Here is an 18,263-nt window from a genome sequence, read left to right as displayed (position 1 = left end):
CATAATCTATACGGGAGGTCACCAAAGCTTGGGTCATGGTTCGTCTGGCCTCTAAGGGAAGTAGGTCCAGGGTTCGATTGAGTTTTTAGTACCCCAAAGCATTTTCCCACTAACCTGTGACTATGGCCATCATATGATAATTTGGGATCAACCCAAATGCCCAGATTCTTAGCCTCTTCACAGGGAGTAGGCATCGGGCCAAGACAGTTTGGCCACCAGTCCCTCGTCTAGCTAGTCATTCCCACTCCCATACACTAACAGTTCCTCCTAGAGCGCACTCCACTCACAAAATAGGAGCATCTATGGCTTTCTTAGGAAATATACCACTAGAGGACCTATGCAAGGCAGCAACATGGTCTACACCACACACCTTCACTAAACACTATTGTGTTGATGTGCAAGCCAAGCAGCAAGCTGTGGTAGGCCAAGCTGTCCTTAGAACTCTTTCAAACTACTGCAACGTATACAGGTGACCACCGCTAAAGGGGATACTGCTGCACAATCGATGCACAGTGTACTATCTGCAGCTCCATGCCTCAAACGGAAAATGCTACTTACCAGTATGCATCTGATCTTGGCATTTAGAGCTGCAGAGTAGTACACTCCCTACCGCCTTCCCGGGACTTTTATCCGTTCCAGTTCTCATCTTACTTAGATGCATACGCATGGACATCCTTTCTTTACTTCTACTGACTCCATTTCCCAACATGGTTAAAAACAATCTGATTATGGAGCCGATGCCCATGCGCAGTATTGTCCAAGGGAGGAGTCACCTATCTGGACTAGCAAAGACTTCTTCCAAGAAGACAACAACCTGCAATCATCCGAGCCCAACACCAGGTGGCGATCTAATGCACAGTGTACTACTCTGCAGCTCTACATGCCAAGAACAGATGCATACTGGTAAGTAGCATTTTCCTTATGCTTACTTACCTTCGGTAATGCTCTTTCTGGTGGATGCTCTGTCCAACTGCAGATTTCTCACTGACCCATGTGCTTCCCCTTTCTGTGAACTTTACTCTTCAGCATCTAAAACTGTCCCTAGAGATTTGCACATTGGTCGAGAGCAATCTGATATTGAACTCTGTCTGGGGTCGTAGACAACCTAGAAAGCAAATGACTTCTGTATGTATGGTGGTGCTTAAATGTGGCTCTTCATGTCTTTTCTGGGGCTGAGTGTTGGCGCAAAGCCGCACGATGCCAGTGGCAGTGTGCAGGGCTACTGCTTGAAGATTTCTGTTCCAGTCTGGTGCCTGGGGAATACTCAAAAGATGAGGAATCTGCAGTTAGAATGTACACCTTTGTGTATTTAAGGCTCCGGCTGCCATGAGGCCTCCATCACTCAAAAAAATTAAACTTGATATGGTGGGATGCAAGATGGAAAGTTCAACATCCACTCAATGGCATTGCCAACTGGAATGCTATGTTCAATAAATGTGCACATCAGCAGTGGTAGAAGATAAAGGAACTGAAGCACTGCCTCCCAGAGCAATACGAAGAGGGTTAAGGCGGTGATTCAGGAAGGGAACCTTCCCCAGCATAAAGATTTTGTTGGGTGCAGCAGACACAGCTAATAAGCAGCAGTGCTGTGACACGACCCTAAGAAGGCACACCTGGCTGAGGGTGTCTAGCTTCAAGCAGAGGTACATGCGTCTGTTATAAGCACACCCGTCACAGTGATAGCCTCTTCAGAAATGCGGAGAGATGATAGTAAGACTGCAAAGGCGATGAACATTGGTTAGTTCAGAGCCTGTTCTGAGAAACTATGCCATGAAAGAGAGTAGACACAAAAGGAGGGCCACAGTTTACCACGTTAGTCTTCTAACCCATATCTGTACAGCAAGCCTACCCATGCCTCTCAAGACAGTGGCAGTACCCCACTACACCAAGACAGCCCTTTCTAGAGCATGTCAGAGGAGCATGGAGCTTGGGACTAGTGAGCAAATGACTCTCCAATAGAGCACCTCTACATATACCAGTATGGAAGCAGGGTCAAAGGATTAATCAAGCAGCGGAAGACAGTCACCACTTAAATATGGATCTTAATCATTACCTGACAGGGCTGTTGTACAGAACTGCTACAAAACACTGCCGTGATCAGGACAAAGATGTGCAGCGGGAAGGAACTGCTCTGTCTGCAACAGGAGGCCACAGATCTCCTAAACAAGAAGGCATTACAGAAAGTGCCAGCAAGAGAAAAGAACTAGGGAGTCTATGATTTGTTTGATACTAAAACTGCACAAAACATTCTAGCCATTCGTAGATATACAGGCGCTAAAAAGCTTCATTAAGACTCTAGCTTATGATGGCTGTAGGAGGCTTTGTGAAAAGGGGATTATATGGCAAAATTAGACCTCAGACTCGTACCTGCTTCTGCCGCCAATGATGTTGGTGGTGCAAATCGACATCGAACCCATTACTCTTCTGGTGTTAATATGACGCCACAACGGCAACTGATGAAGTGCCGATTGAGCAGTCTGCTATAGGCAACTCTCCACCTGCACTTACACAACCAGTTTCTACTTTTCCTACTGGATTGCACAGTTTGGCAGATGACTGGGAGAATATAGGGTGTCAAAACCCTTTGGGCAATACTGTCCATGCCTCCGTTTGAGACAAATTGGCTGACTAAACAGGGAGAGGCTAGTTGAAATGAGTCCTCTCCGATTTTAGATTTACTTTCTTCACCTGGTACGGCAAGGTGAGTTCCTCTGTGTTAAAGAGGGCACCTGTGGTCTTAGAGTGCCAGCTTCCCTCAGTAGAATAATCCAGACTCTTTGGTGGATGTTCTTCACCAAGGTGAGACAGAAGTTAAGCCTTTAATCTCTTATAATGAGTTTTATATGACCTTTTGTTGGAAGCTTGGGCGAAACCAGTATTGGGATTTCAGTCGAACGGGCTATAGCCCATAGGCATCGACCAGCCCCAAGAGACTGTTTGTTTCTTTTGCGACATCGCACCACAAAAGGACTGGTGCTACAGGTTCGCTAGAACCGTGTGTTCCCTTGGTTCCACCAAATAGAGTCCAGATGGCTAGAACATTCTGGGAGGAATATATTCTATTCAGTCAGTTCGGCATTGACCTAGTTAAACACAGGGTGTGTTTTCTCAAGCTTTACGGGACTCTGATGCTCGGCTGCCTTCTCTTTCAGAGGAAGTCGGGAGTGAACTCCTTCCGGTAGTACTACATGGGCGGAAAGCGGCTCAATTCACCATAAAATGTGATGCGAACGCTATCAATTCCGTGGGTACAACTATGGCTCAGTCAGTTGTGCTGCGCAGACCTGCTTGGCTGCGTTAGTCTGGGTTTTCAGAGCCTGTACCAGGTTAGCCTGAAAGATGTCGTTTGATGGTGTACATGCTGATTCGCCGTTCCGGCGATTCCTAGATGTTCGGTGTGATAAGATCACCTAGACTTGTCTTTGAAGGTTTTGGTTCTGTTCTTTCTTTCTGACCAGTGTGTAAAGAAGAGTTTATACATGACCGAGTTACAATAGGTATTTCATTTGGTGACAACCAGTGTGATTTTTCTATTTAGCGCAGGGGTTTATGGTTTAGATAACCTTGCGTTTCTGTACACGTGTTTCCTTGACCCTGAATACCGGTCAGTTATGCTTATAGGAGTTGTATTACACAATAAGTGGCTTTCTTGATCATTCTGCTTGGTGCAGAAGTAATGACTATATCCTTCAGCTCTTTTTTTTAGTCAGTTTTCAACTGTTAATGTTTGGTTTTTAATTAATACCGGATACGGATATACAGTTCTCGTGGTTTGCTTCTCTTTGAAGAAGAGCTAGAGCTCAAGAGTTGATTCATTTTTGGTATGTAACCTACTCTATGTGGAGTATCTTTTGTTATGCTATGGGTAGCATTCTGAAACGTATTTGTGCTGAACTGGCATAGCTCAGCTTGTGCACTATTAGACCGTCATTTGAGGGTGCAGAGTTCCACCCTCTGTCTGATTATTTTTCAGACGTACAAGATTATAAATTTGTGCAGTTTGGTACACTTTGTTAGATACTTTTGATATATATACCTCCATGGGAGTCTCAGTATGTCATTTGCCTGTTGAAAGGAGTGTTTATTTATAATGATCCTCTTATTGGTCTTGGTTAATTATTTGCCTTACATTGGGGTAATAAATGTTGTTTATGATAGATAGTAAGTTCTCTACTTTTTGCTAGATTTTGATCATTATTAACCAAAAATTATCTTTTGAACAATAAGATATGTTTTGCTCTTCAGGTTCTTTCTTATAGCCATTGCTATTTGTTTTGTTTTCATGGGATTTTTCATTCTTTTATGGGTCTCCAGGAAGAAGTCTCTCGCTTGATTCCATTCCTCCTATTATAGAGGCTACTTCATATACTTGACTCGGGGTTATGATTTGCATTCCTAAAGATTTTCTTCTTTTCTGAAGGACATTTCCCTCTAATGGTGTACTTTATCTTCTCTGTGATGGTTTTCATATATGTGGCCCATGTGAGGAATAGACATTTGCCTCATAGCTTTTACTTCATGTAGATGGCTTGTATACTTAAATGTAGATAGATGCTTGTAGCTGGGTTTACACTTAGTGAAGTGTGGTCTCTAGATGACCTATACAAATTAATGAATATATTTTAGATCTGATTATTTTATTACTATATGTAAGGATCGTTGCTCATGTAGGTGACAACTATTTTCACCTTTCATCTGACTAATTGTTTTTTAGTTTGGGTACACACTTTGCAGAGTGTTGTCTCTAGATGGAATATTCAAAGTCAGACATTCTTTTTATTATAGAATTCTTAACATTTTCTGGTATAAGTATAGGAGACCCATTTCTGGAATATCTGTAGATGGATCTCTGTTAATAAAGTAAGGTCCCGTACTAACATTGGCTTTCGCTAGGCTATCAAGGTTTCTTTTACATGCTTAATATCTAATTCAACTTTATACTACTATTGCTTGATGTCGGCTCAAGCAATTTGCCTTACGCTGATGTTTGGATGGCGGTTGCTTTCCTACATGGTATGATGCCCACTGTGGTTTCCATACTGTTATCAGTATTGTCTGACTGATACAGGGAGTTAGTGAAATGGGCAGAGGCGGAGTGGAATTGCGAATGGCCAGGCGGACTGGGAGCGACAAGTCTCTAGAGACGGCGTGCGCATGGGTGGCGCTTGTGGAGCTGGTAAGAGCCAACGGTTAATACCGATGGCACTGCTAAGCGAGGAACCATGCAGCAGATGGTCAACTTTGGGGGGTACTGATAGACTAGAGAGCAAAGCGCAGATAGGGCGGGATGAATCTGGGAGAACATCTGTCCCTCACACCCAACCTTTAGGTCTGAGATATTTAGGACACTGAACGTCACTGTCCTGCCCACAGGTCCAACAGTGAAACATTGTTATGTCCGCGGCATGCCTGGAGGGGGGGAGGGAGGAGATGTTAATGTTGAGGGGGAGGGGGGGTGGGTCGTTACATCTTATGAATGATGACCGGAGAAATGCCAACCAGTAGGTCTTCCGGAGTCTTACTGCAGGATGGAGGGCGGGGTACAGGGGGATAACCCCATTTGAGGTCACATTACCCTGCGCCAGGAGGGACCTTTTTACAGAGGATGATGCTGTGATGTTCACACATAATATCCTGCTAAGTTCTAGTTCCGATCCTAGGTGTGTCCATTTGCAGGCCTATTCGGGGTACTCACTGGGCCTCTGTTTCCTTTTTTAAAAAATTGTTTTATTTTTAATTTTTCACATCTTACTAAAATTTGTACAAAGGAGGGCCAACACACTGTATAGTAGATTTCATTTTGCATGACTAAGCTTTATATGATTGTAATATTGACTCCACTGGGAAGTATTGTGTAATGAACCCTATCGCAGTATGTTTGTGCTGACCAGGAAACTTCAATAAAGTTTGTTACAAAAAACAAAAATAAATCAGTATTGTCTGATTGATTAGTTGGCTTTATTGTATATGTGTTATACTTCTACTCTTGTCACTACATATATGGTTTTGCAGCGGGAATCTTTGTGGATTCAATATGCTGTGCATTATTCCGCGGTCCAGTGGTTGGGTCCGGAATCAGTTTTTTTTTTTTCCTGTTTTTTTTTTTCCATAGCCCAGGTGGGCGTCGACGTCCCACCTTTTGGTGTGACGTCGGCATGCTTCCTGCGGAGTTCCCACCTTTGGGCGCCATCTTCAGATTCTTTTTTCCACCGTTGGGTCTGGATCGTCACCATGAGGTTCCAGAGATTTTGGAGAAAAGAGGAAAAAGACAAGAGAACCACGAAAAAGATTTAGAGAATACATCTCCAAGCAAGACCACTGAACCGGGAAGAGGAAGGAGAACATCGATCACTTCGACGTTCAACGGAGGATGTGAACACAGGGGGCCCCTTGAGCGCAGGAATGGACAAAACACCTTTCAAATTCTGCCGCGATTGCCACCACAAGTACGCTCAGAAGGACCAGCATCCGGTTTGCAACCTCTGCCTGCCGGTCGACCACGAAAGCAAGCATTGCAACGCCTGCTCATTTTTACCCCAAAGACTCTCTGGGTAAGAGAGAGACAGAGAAGAGCAAACTACAACATGCAAGGCCCTGGTCAACCTCAGTCTCTCCGGGACTTGGTCCTCCCCAGTGGGGATGAGGACAACCTTGCCGAGGGACCAAATGACTACACGGTCGTAGAGGTAAGAGACATTCGACCCCCTAAGACCCCGACAGACTCTTAAAAATCAGTCAGACTCTTGAAAAACAGAGTAAGTCCTCGAAAGGAGCACTGGCGCCGAAACATTCGGCAGCTGCATCCAGGGACAAACAGCCCAGCGGATCCTTTGAAAAGGACTCCCAGTCAGCGGAATCCCAAGACCAGCTAGGTCGTCAAAGCACGTCCCCGAAAAGGCTCGCTCGACGCGGAAGGAAAAATTAGACTTCGACATCGGAAGAGATCTTCCGAAATCCTCGACGCCTAACAGGCCGCCGATATGGAGAGTAAGAAAAGAAGGCTTGAGGCCGAAATGGACAACATCCTGCAAAGGAAAAGAGAGTTCGACAAACCGATGAAAAGGTTCACCATCCCGTTGAAGCAGACTACCATCTTTGAGGACTAAGAGGAGTTAGACGCTGAAGAGCCGCCAAACTCTGCAGCCCCAAGAACACCAAGAGGAAGAGGGTCTATACTATTACGAGGGAGAAGGTGAGGAAGACCGGCAAACAACTTTGGAATCAGCCTCCTCGGTGGCACAGGACCTGGATTGGCAGGAACAACGCCGAAAGCCCGGATGAGGCCGTGAATACGTATCCTTCGAGGCCTTCGTCGCCAGATGACCTTGGCATCTACAATATTGGGGGGCGGCGGGGGGGAGAAACAACAAAATAAGCAAAAGAGCTTTACACGAACTAAAATCAGGGATCAACGGACATGTAACACCAGTAGGAGGCAGACTAAAACACTTCTTCCATGAGTTGAAGAAAATGACAGACAAATGGATACTGAACAGTATACGGTTCGGATATTGCATAGAACTGGAAAAGAAGCCTCCAAGCAGGAACCCAAAAAAAGGCGCGCTCTGCAAAAGAACTAGTGCCTCTCCTAGAGGAAGCTCAAGAACTGCTCAACAAGGAGGCAATAGAATCAGTACCATTCAAAGAAAGAAACAAAGGAGTGTACTCCAACTACTTCATCGTGCCAAAAGTGGACAGAGGTTTTATGTCCACCATAGACCTCAAAGATGCCTACTTACACATTTCCATGAACAGACAACACAAACTTTGCCATAGACAAAGTGCACTACCAGTTCACAGCCCTGGCCTACAGACTAAAATCAGCACCAAGGGTCTTCACCAAGTGCCTCGCAGCAGTAGCAGCGCACCTACGGAGGGAAGGGATTCATGTATACCCCAACCTCGACGACTGGCTAATAAAAGCAAGTTCCTACAAACAATGCCAGACATGCACAGTGGGTCACACAGACGCTGACAGAACTAGGAATCTCAATACACTGGTGGAAATCCTAAATGGAACCGGAACAATTGAAGATCTTCCTAGGCGCACAGATAACACCATACAGAGCAAGGTGTTCCCCGGCGACAAGAGAACACTTGCCCTGCTGAAGGAGACATGTCCATACCCGAAGGGGCGAGGTCTGACCGTGAGGACAGCGAGCAAGATCATGGGGATGATGGCGTCCTGCAAGATCATGGGGATGATGGCTTCCTGCATACACCTAGTCCCCAATATAAGACTCCACATGAGACCATTCCAGGAATGGCTCCAACAGCAATGGTCATAAACTACCGGGAGTTGGGAAGATCTAGTGGTTGTAACACATGCAGTGCAAAAGGAGATAGCACGGTGGAACAAGGAGAACATAACAAAGGGGAAGCCTTTACCACCTCCAAACCCAACAGTGACCATCGCCACAGACGTATCCCAGAGGGGATGGGGAGCACACATGAACCAGCTCAAGGTGCAGGGTCTGTGGACTCCAACAGATGTAATTAAGCACATCAACTACCTAGAACTAAAGACTGTGTTCCTTGCCCTGAAAGCCTTCCAGAAACAACTGTACAACTGTACAAGCACAGAGTGTTAATACAAACCGACAACAATGTTCTACATCCGGGATGAACACAATCAGTCGCACTATCCAACCTATACGCCTACCAGGAAAGGACAACGTGGAGGCAGACAGGCTCAGCAGGCAAACATCAGCGTCTCACGAGTGGGGGCTCAATGCACAAGAAACGCAAAAGCTATTCAAGAAGTGGGGGACACCAAAAATAGACCTATTTGCAACACACCAGAATGCAAAATGGCAATACTTCGCATCCAGGCAACCAGGGGAATGCCCTATGGATAAGCTGGTCGAAAATATTTCCTATGCTTTTTCCCCAATACCACTGATACACAGGGTACTCAGCAAATGCAGAACCAGCAATATGACATTGATTCTGGTGGCACCACAGTGGGCCAGGCAGTCCTGGTTCTCACAAATAGTGGAGATAGCGCAAGGACCACCTCACAAGTTCGCAAACAGAAAAGACTTGCTCACCATGGAAGACTGGGAGGTACTTCACCCACAACCTCTGCCTAGCGGCATGGCTCATGAAGACGTAGAGTTTGCACACCTCAAACTCCCAGAGAGCACACTGCGGGTGCTACGGGAGGCAAGGAGACCTACCACACGTAGGTGCTATGTAGCTAAATGGAAAAGATTCACACAATGGTGCATCAGGAAAAAGCTACACAAGAAAATGACCAAGGAATCGACCGTGCTAAAATATTTAACACCTTTGCTAAAAGCGTACCTAAGCTCTAACTCGCTGAGAGTACACCTAGCCGCGATAGTAGCCTACACAAGAGAAGAGACGGGAAAGAGCTTTACATCCCAAGTAGTTAAGAGATTCCTGGAAGGGGCTAAAAGGGTAGCTCCTCCAAAGAGGTTGCCGCCACCGGCATGGAACCTTAATTTAGTCCGAACAGAGCTTATGAAGGCGCCTTTAGAACCGATCTATAAAATCTCACTACACATGCTCACAATGAAGGCAGCCTTCCTAGAGGCAATCGCCTCGCTACGCAGGGTAAGTGAGCTGCAAGCGCTAACACTATAAGAACCATACATTTAAGTACACAATGACAGGGTAGTAATGAGAACGGACCCACACTGTATGCCAAAGGCGGTGTCAAGGTTTCACATGAACCAAAAAATGCAGATACCAAGCTTCTTTTAGAAACCATCCAAAAGCACAGAAAGGGCACTGCGCACTCCATACGCTAGAAGGGCAGTAATGCATTTCATTGAAAGAACTAAAGAGCACAGGGAAACAAAGCAGCAGTTTCATGGGAAGACCAGTAACAAAGGGCACCATCGCACGATGAATTACACAAACTATACAATTCTGCCGCAAGCAGGCAGGGCAAGAACTACTAGGAGGGGCACAAGCCCACTGTACTATGAAAAAGGAAGCAACAATACCCTTCCTGGCTAACACACCGATTCAAGACATATGCCTGGCGGCAACATGGGCTTCAGTGCACATGTTCACTAAGCACTACTGCGTGGATATACAAATGAACAAGGAAGCACAGGTAGGACAGAAAGTGCTTCAACATATATATATTCAACAACCAACGCTCATCTTCCACTCTGCCGCCACAAACCTAACTAACCGCCACAAATTCCATGCACAGCATAGTGAATCCAGAAAGATTCACGCTGTAAAACAAATAGTTTCTTACCTGTCAGTGTTGCTTTACAGCTTGAAGATCTTTCTGGATTCACTTCGAACCCATCCACCTCCGCCAGAAAGATGAGACAGGAGGGGAAGGGAATACAAAGACAATATACAGAGAACCTGCTCGATAATGCAACCCTAAAGGGTGGCCACAGCTCCAGAGAAAGGTACCCCAGGGGCGGGTGTAAATGGCTGTATACTTTAACAGTGACTAATATTCCCTTCTGGTGAAAGGAGGGATGGCCTTTGTCCTCGTTATCATCCCAAATGATTATAATATCTGGTCTCTTGCCAGACGGACTCCTATTGGGTTCTGGTTTCGTTACTCCATCCCAAGGTGCAGATGAGAGTCCTCTGAAGTATTAAGATGCTTTAACTAGTGCACGTGCCTATATTGGAGGACACTGCTCTAAGCCTGGTTCCATACCTTACCCCAAAGCCAACAGAGGTTAACATCTCTCATACCAAGCTCACTGATGGTATATCTGCCCACTCATGCTTACGTTGAATTCAGTCTGCTGAGCTGGCTCCACTTCAGCGCATCAAGCTCTCTCATTTTACTATCAGTCAGCAAGTAGTTTGTTTGGCATGTTAAACTCGTACTCTCACGCTATCTCACTCACTCTCACCCTCTTCCCCTACCACGCATTATCTGCACGCAGTTCAGGGTGAAGAACATCCTATTTTAAACTCGGTTCTATGCAATTTATGTTTCATTTCCAAAGTTTACTTAACCCAACTTACTAACCAATTTTCAGTATGTCACCTGGAAGCTCTCAGGTAGCAGAAGAGGTGGCATGTAGGCTCATATGAAACACATTAAATGAAGACATTGGAGAACACGAGTCAAACCAGTGTAATCGATATAGATTTTGAATGGATTCTAATCAATTAACATGTCTGTAAGCATGTGTTGAATTGCATTAAATGGTCATTCATATTATAGCGCTTTTCTTTCCGTTTGCTAGAAATGTCTATTTCAGACATTTGCAGCTATCACCGAGAGGATTTAGAAGTGTATTAAGAACCAGTTGGGTCTCATCCAGAAAAAAGAATTACAGCTGCTGCAATATGTGCAGAAATGAAGCATTTGAAAATGTAGCAGTATCACTTCCAGCTCCTAATCACTAAACTCCTTTTCCGGAGACAGTATTTTAGTGTACTCCACATACGACAAAATATTCCCTGAAATGTGCTATTTTTGCCCAATGAAACTAATCGCTTTCATTTCGAAATATGAGAGAAACAGGAAGTGAATTGAAGGTAATTGAAAGCGGCAGTTTCATCCTAGTGTGAAGGTAAAAGCATTGACTGCAAGTGCAATGAGACTATACAAGGATTTGCAATGCAATAGATCTCGCATTTACGTGAGTGTAAGCTGTTGGTATTGTAAATGACAATGCTTTATATTTATCTTTTAAAAACATAAAAGGAATTATCATTTTTAATGCCAATAGCTCACTCATGAAATGCGAGACCTTTTGCATTGCAAATGCTTGTTAAGTATACCAGAGAGGATGGCAGTTGAAAAAGGCACTAGGTCGCGGTCAGCTGTGTTGCTGGGGTACAGGTCTCTCCTTTTAAAATTAAAAGGAGCGGGACCAGCAAGGAAGCAAGCATTTGTTACCGGGTGGGACTGCAGGAGAAGACTGCATATGGTTTACACAGAGTAGAATGTACAGGGTATCTGTATTATATTGGTTCTAATATAGTTACTGGTTAGACTGACACCTTTTAGACTGTTATACCAACACAAATATAGTTTAAAATCATTTTGGTCACTGACATGGCAAAAATATCACTGCTCAATATTACCAACACGGACGTGATAATAAATCTCATTATAAGAATATGAAGGGCTTTGGATCCCTGTGAGATATTAGCTACACAGAAGGAAGGGTCACAGTGGCATATTGGCAACAAGGTGGGTGGGCTCATTAACATAGTAGCACACACTTTTAAATGTCCAGAAAAGGGAACTTCCTGCAACCAGAGAAAGGGGAGCAGTGTGGTGTTTAGATGCAGCAGGCAAAAACAAGGGGCACCATCACATCTCTATGGCTTCAGTAGTGCGGGACAGACGTGTGTACCAGTCGTGGAACAAAAACCTCGGCTTGCACCGGAGAGCCAAGCGAATCAATGATACCCGTTGTCAATTTTTTGCATAAAAACACAGACACGGATTGTCACATAGGTTTATTATTTAGGCAACGCCTGTTCGGGTAGTGGTGTAGTGCAAAAAAACAGCTATTTGTGTTATGCGGTAATTATTTCTGGCACCTCGCGCGCTGCTGAAAAACTGGGACATGTTTTTTATCATCTGCCGTAATTCTCCCACAGATTAGCCCAACAGCGAAAGAAAAATGAACGAACATCCCATTGCTGTCGCGATTGTTTTGTTCACTTTTTGTGCTAATGACACATTCATAATCAGACTCTGGCACATTTACAATTTCCCCTGTCCATGGGAGACCTGATGGACGAGCGCAGTTTGTTTTACTTCAGGAAGAAGATTTAGTAAACCACATGAGCCATTCCCTAGAGCACACAGTGGTGATGGGAAACACAAAGGTAGTAGGCGCGCTCAAGCTCACTCCTGGAAACACTTATTCCAGGACACTTTCTAGGTGTACGCGAGCATCCAGCCCTCGGGGTAAACATGCGGGGCACATGTCGCTGCGGCGCAGTGTCCCGGGAAGGGAGCTGGCATTGCAGGCTGAGCTGCGGTGGCTGCAGCCAGGTACCTGCTGCTGCCTGTTAACAAGGGCTGGGCTGGTAGAGCGTGGGGAGCTCTGAGTGGCAGGCACCGAGGTTGTGACGCGGCCTGGGTCCGTGCCGGGCCAGCGCCACTGCTACCTCTCCTCTATTGTGCGCACACACAGAAGCATGATGGGCACCTACCATTGCCAGGCGGCTGCCTCTCTCCACCAGTGACCCCGCCATCTTGCGTGCTGCAGAGCAGTGGAGGTGGCGGCGGATCAGCTGCTGCGAGGGAGATGGGGAGGTGGGCAGACCTGAACCAGTGGCGGATCACGGCGGCTGTAGAGGTGATACCGGGAAATGCAGCTCCGGGGACAGGGGATAAGAGAAGCCACATCCGCTCTTTAGTTAAGGGGCGATCTATAACCAGTAAAAAAAAACAAGATACGGCGTTACTTGAAGCGCCCCAGCCTGCACAAGTAAAACAAGCGCGATACCGCAAAGTCAGCCTTATGTTTACTTTCGCACCGCTGTTTCACTTTGTGAAATGCGATGCAAAAGTAAACAACCGGCTGACTGTGCCAAAGCCGAGTAAGAAAAAAAGTGCCTAGGGCCTAATGGAGTGTCACGCTGCCGGTAAAAGATCAAATCCCGGTGGGGATGGCCAAAAGGAGACCAGGCGGCAACAAGAAGGGACTAACAAGCCTCCTTTACAATGAGAAGCCAGCGTTTTGCATGCCAGATGACGCGTAACCAATCAATAAGATGAGCGGGCTTCAACTCCGCAGCCGAAAGCTTTGGAATCTGTATTGATTCCAAGAAGCTCTTGTATGATGAGAGCAGCATATGCGTGCTGCTTTCGCTTGCTGAGACCTAAAAAGCACTTTCTGGAACAAGATCTATGTGCCAAATTTGGTTTAATTCCGTTAAGTGGTTTGGACTGTAGTCGTGTATAAAATTCCTATGGGGAAATTGCATGGAGAAAACACGTTTTGGGGACCACCCAACTTTTCTGTCGGCCCCCCTTGTTTTTTTCTTGGTCCCCGCTTGATGGATTACCCCCTATTCCTTCCAGACAGTAGCTGAAGTGAAATTAGTTTGGAAAATTTCTTCAAGATTCAGCAAATGGCACCAAAGTGATTAGCCAAACAAAAAACACTTTTCTGATGGAAGCTAGGTCCTAACTAGAACTACCTACTGGCGACGGCCAGTAGTTAAGATATATCTATAAATCCAAAGAGATGGGTTCCCAATCATAGCATTAATATTTCCTAATGCTTTTTTTTATATACAATGGGTCCTCGTGGCTGACCATCTGTTTTGAATAAAAATCAATTGTGCCCTCTTAGTGCACTTGTTACATAATGCCTAGGTACTTGGCCACAGTTTATCTTTTTTTGTTAGTAAAATCGACATCTAAGTCTGTCTTTTGAAACTGTTCCGAGTGTGTGACAATACTTGGGCTGTGAGTTGTCAGAGCAGCATCGTAGTTCAAAATCTTTACAGATGGGTGTTTAAAAAATGCTAGTCTGTATGTTGTGTATTTAAGACGACAATCTTACTGTAACAAAGCACATTAAAGACTGGGTCACTGTGTTCAAAATGCAGGAGCCCCGATTATGTCAAGATTTGTAATTGATCTTCTTCGGCCCAGTTAAGATCATTGATGTACCATAGGACGAGTTAATGCATTGTGTATGGTCAGATGTGATCCTCACACTGTATCTGGTGACTTAACATACTACCTTGCTTTTCAAGATTTTTGTTATACCAGTATTTTAGTAGTACTTGAACTCTGCAGACTGCGCCACCGCTTGTGCTTCTGCAGTTTTAAGTTTACGTTGTTCTATGTTATGAACCAGATTCTTTCAATATGTTTGTAACTTTCCATCTATTTTGATTGTAAATCTGTGCCTTTTCAAGAATATCACAATTGTGCAATTCCTAAAATGTTACATGACACATCAAATATTGTGATTATTTGAAAGATATTGGGCGTTAATATGTATTGATCAAGGCTGCTTTATTGGCAATACCGTATCTGCCTACTTGAATGTCATCCCCTTGATGTGAATGCAGACTATTTGGAGAGTACTGTGAAAACTACCATTTTGTCCACCCAAAAAATCCAAAGTACTTTTTGATAAAAAATGTGTGAAATGTGAATTGTAAAGCTTTGTGGTTAGTACAATTAACTTTTTTTGTTTGCAATATTAATGTACTGAAAACAAAGACAGTTAAGTGCACTAAACAAGGTAAAGGCTGATTAGTCAACTCATGTAAAAGTATATAAATATTCTCTTGTTGTTGTACTTGAACTTTTGAGGATTAAATCTTAGTTACAAAAAAAGCTTTGAAATTGATCAGTTTAAATATGCAATGCTCGAGATGTATTATTTTATAATAGTTCAGTATCTGAGGTACTGCAAGGTAAGTAATGGATTCAAGAAAAAACATTGCTTTTCACTATTGTCAGTAGAAATTAATACATTTTGCCTGCAATAACGTCATTAATTCTGTCCAAATAAAGAGGAATAAGGTCTGAGCTTGTAACCTGTAAGTTGCCTGGTAAGCTAGTGTACTATGCAGAGAATGTCACCTCATTATTAAGTTTGCTGGATGAAGTGCTAGTAGTTTGCAAACTGTTTGCTGGTTGGTTAGTATATTTTGGGCATGACGTGCTACACTACTAGCTCCTGCATTTGACCTAATTTGACATGATAAATACGAGGTGAGTTTTGTTAATACACATGTGTTGTCCCCCATTTTTACACTAACAAATTTATATAACACGATGGGTATTTTAGAAATTGAATTCCATTGCTGGTGGTGCTCAATAGCTTTTACAATGCATTACTGCGTAAATGGGACTAACTCAGTCAAATTCAACATTCGAATCTTATGTTTTTATCCATTCATTAAACTGGAAATACTACGTGCCTTAACTTTTTAAGGCATCTCTACGATTCTAATGCAGAAACTTTTAAAACTGATTGTTCTAGATCAGCATCTGTAAAGGTTTGGGCAGTAATTGGCTGTGTGGTGATATAAATAAAATCATTCAGTATAAAGGTGCTGAACTTTTCAAAGGCTTGATCAGTTTTTTTCACTAATGTCATATTTGCAATTCAGACCTAGTTTTTTCACTAATCTCTCATATTTGTAATTCAGACCTGCACGTTTTGTAATTTCAGTTACTGTAACTTTGGGAATAAAATGATTGCTGTAAATAAATGATAGGTTGACAATGAAAACTATGTTTGCTTTCAGAGAGAACAGGAAATGAGAATGGGTGATATGGGCCCTCGTGGAGCAATAAACATGGGAGGTAGGGTTTTGAAGTAAAAGTATTTGAGGAAACTTTTCTGATACTGTACATTTTGATGGCTTATGCACAATGACCGAAGTTATTTCTATGAAGTATTAATTAAGTGCTGTTGGCGATTTCCAATATTGAAACGTTTTTTCCCACATACTATACCATCTCAGATATTGCATCTAAGTGGATTTTGCCTTTTCCATGTGTGACGATTGTATGTGAAATAGCTATGTCTTTGCTTTGATCAGTCTTGATACAACTCCACAAAATCTTGAATATTCATTCTCTTCCCGGTGGAGCGTCTTTATATAACCTACATTGCTCATTTTTTTCCTTTCCACTGGAACAAACCTCACTGTTACACTTTTATTTTTATTAAAAATATTCTATTTTACCTTTAAAAAAAAACTCCTACATAGACACTTGCAGTGTGTCATGCTCTTTGTCTGGTAAGCAGCTGTTGCTAATAAAGCTGAGCCGGTATAATCCTGGGATTGCTAACGTTGCCCTAAACCCCAATAGTTCCGGCAACACTAATCAAGACCAGACTGTATCGGTATTGTTGTACCCCATTATAATAATAATAACAAATACAACCTGAGGGGCCAGACCCCTCCTAGTCGTGCGGTGGCAGCCTTTCCTTTAAACTCTGTTTCAGCTTTTCACACCGGTTTCTTCTGATTTTACCTTGATTGTTTCATTTATTGAGATGGTCATTGGTTGTCTGAGGGGATCCAACTAGGCATAAACAGTAACTTGCAAAAATTCATTGCATACCTGCAGAGGAGAAGCTGGAGTGGCTGACTATGCGGTACGCTGCGCTGAACATCAGCATCGGCTTTCTAGCATATTGCTGAGTTTGCAGGAGCGTAGAGATAAGACAAGAAATCAGAAAAATGATTGAGCTACTGTGCACTAAGAGAGCGACAGCCTCAGACACACACTTTTGCACCCTGACTGAGGAGGCGTGGCGAATTGTGGAGTCCAGGCACTGCATTGGGCCCCTCTGCAGTGAATTCTGAAGAGCAGTGGGTGGGTTTATACTTAATGGCACTATCATGTTAGTGGGATGGCGCCCAGCTAGGCAGAAAAAAGAACAGTGGCATAGAAGAAAATGAAGGTGTAGGACAAAAGACGGAGTATTTCATCCCAACAATCAGCCACCACTAACTGAACACACCACGGAATCGGTAGTGGCAAGACCCTACAGTCTAGCAGTTTTACAGAGGGAGAAGTGCCTTATGGTCACACTGTCAGATATAAAGAAATAGTATGTTTCCAACAAAACTCAAATAGCTGCAGTAGAGCACACTTTTGAGGGGAATTCATTAGCGTTAAAATTATCAAATGCAGTGAGGAGCAATTAATGAGAAACAAACCTAACACGATTCCAAAAAGATGCAACTGCCCCGATCTATGCGTTTATAAATGTAATAGTTCTTGGAGACAACACATGAGCTAGTGGAATCGGTATGTTAGCACTGCAGTTTGTTGAAAATGATTGAGACATGCATGTTCAGGTTATTTTTGGTCCCGCTTTCGATGGAGGCATTGCCAAGAAGTTGTGTGAAAACCAGAGTTTATTGTACAGGAATCATCCGTTAAATTTTCCTTTTGCTGCAACCAATCTTCCTTGGAAACAAGGTTGTGAAATATTGTCACATCGTGAATTTGGTCTCTCCAATTTATCGTTTTCGTATGCCGACTTCTCTTAAGACTCTTGATAACGTCTTAGAGAATTATGCTGCATAGTACTAGTGCAGAGATTAAATGTTGAGTCTTCTGATAGACTGCTGCTACAATATGTGAGGGTTTGCAGCAGCAGAGGAGTAATGCTTCTGGGTATTATGACGGTCTCCGAAATAAAAATTTATGTTTTTCTTTCCATTCCAAGTGCATGTTCTTCAAAACACACCTTATCAGCTCCACCAAACTGCCCCCTTAACCATGCAGAGTCCCTAATCTGTACTGTGCTTGCTTTGTGCAAACACATTTGCTATTACACATTATT

At 43.7% G+C, this 18,263-nt stretch overlaps 1 protein-coding gene across 1 annotated transcript in view; it reads left to right on the top strand.

The window, feature by feature from the left end:
• LOC147662880 (paraspeckle component 1-like) overlaps positions 1-18,263 on the top strand; it is a 279,115-nt gene that overhangs the window by 185,157 nt on the left and 75,695 nt on the right. Inside the window, exon 7 of the mRNA XM_086950824.1 lies at positions 16,204-16,261. Coding sequence (XP_086806950.1) covers positions 16,204-16,261 — 58 coding nt within the window. The remainder of the gene's footprint in view (positions 1-16,203; positions 16,262-18,263) is intronic.

The sequence above is a fragment of the Lissotriton vulgaris genome, unplaced genomic scaffold (assembly GCF_964263255.1).
Source record: "Lissotriton vulgaris unplaced genomic scaffold, aLisVul1.2 SCAFFOLD_492, whole genome shotgun sequence".
In the NCBI taxonomy this organism is placed as follows: Eukaryota; Metazoa; Chordata; class Amphibia; order Caudata; family Salamandridae; genus Lissotriton; species Lissotriton vulgaris.
Note: the sequence above shows the minus strand (reverse complement) of the source record. Positions and strands in the feature narration are given on the sequence as shown.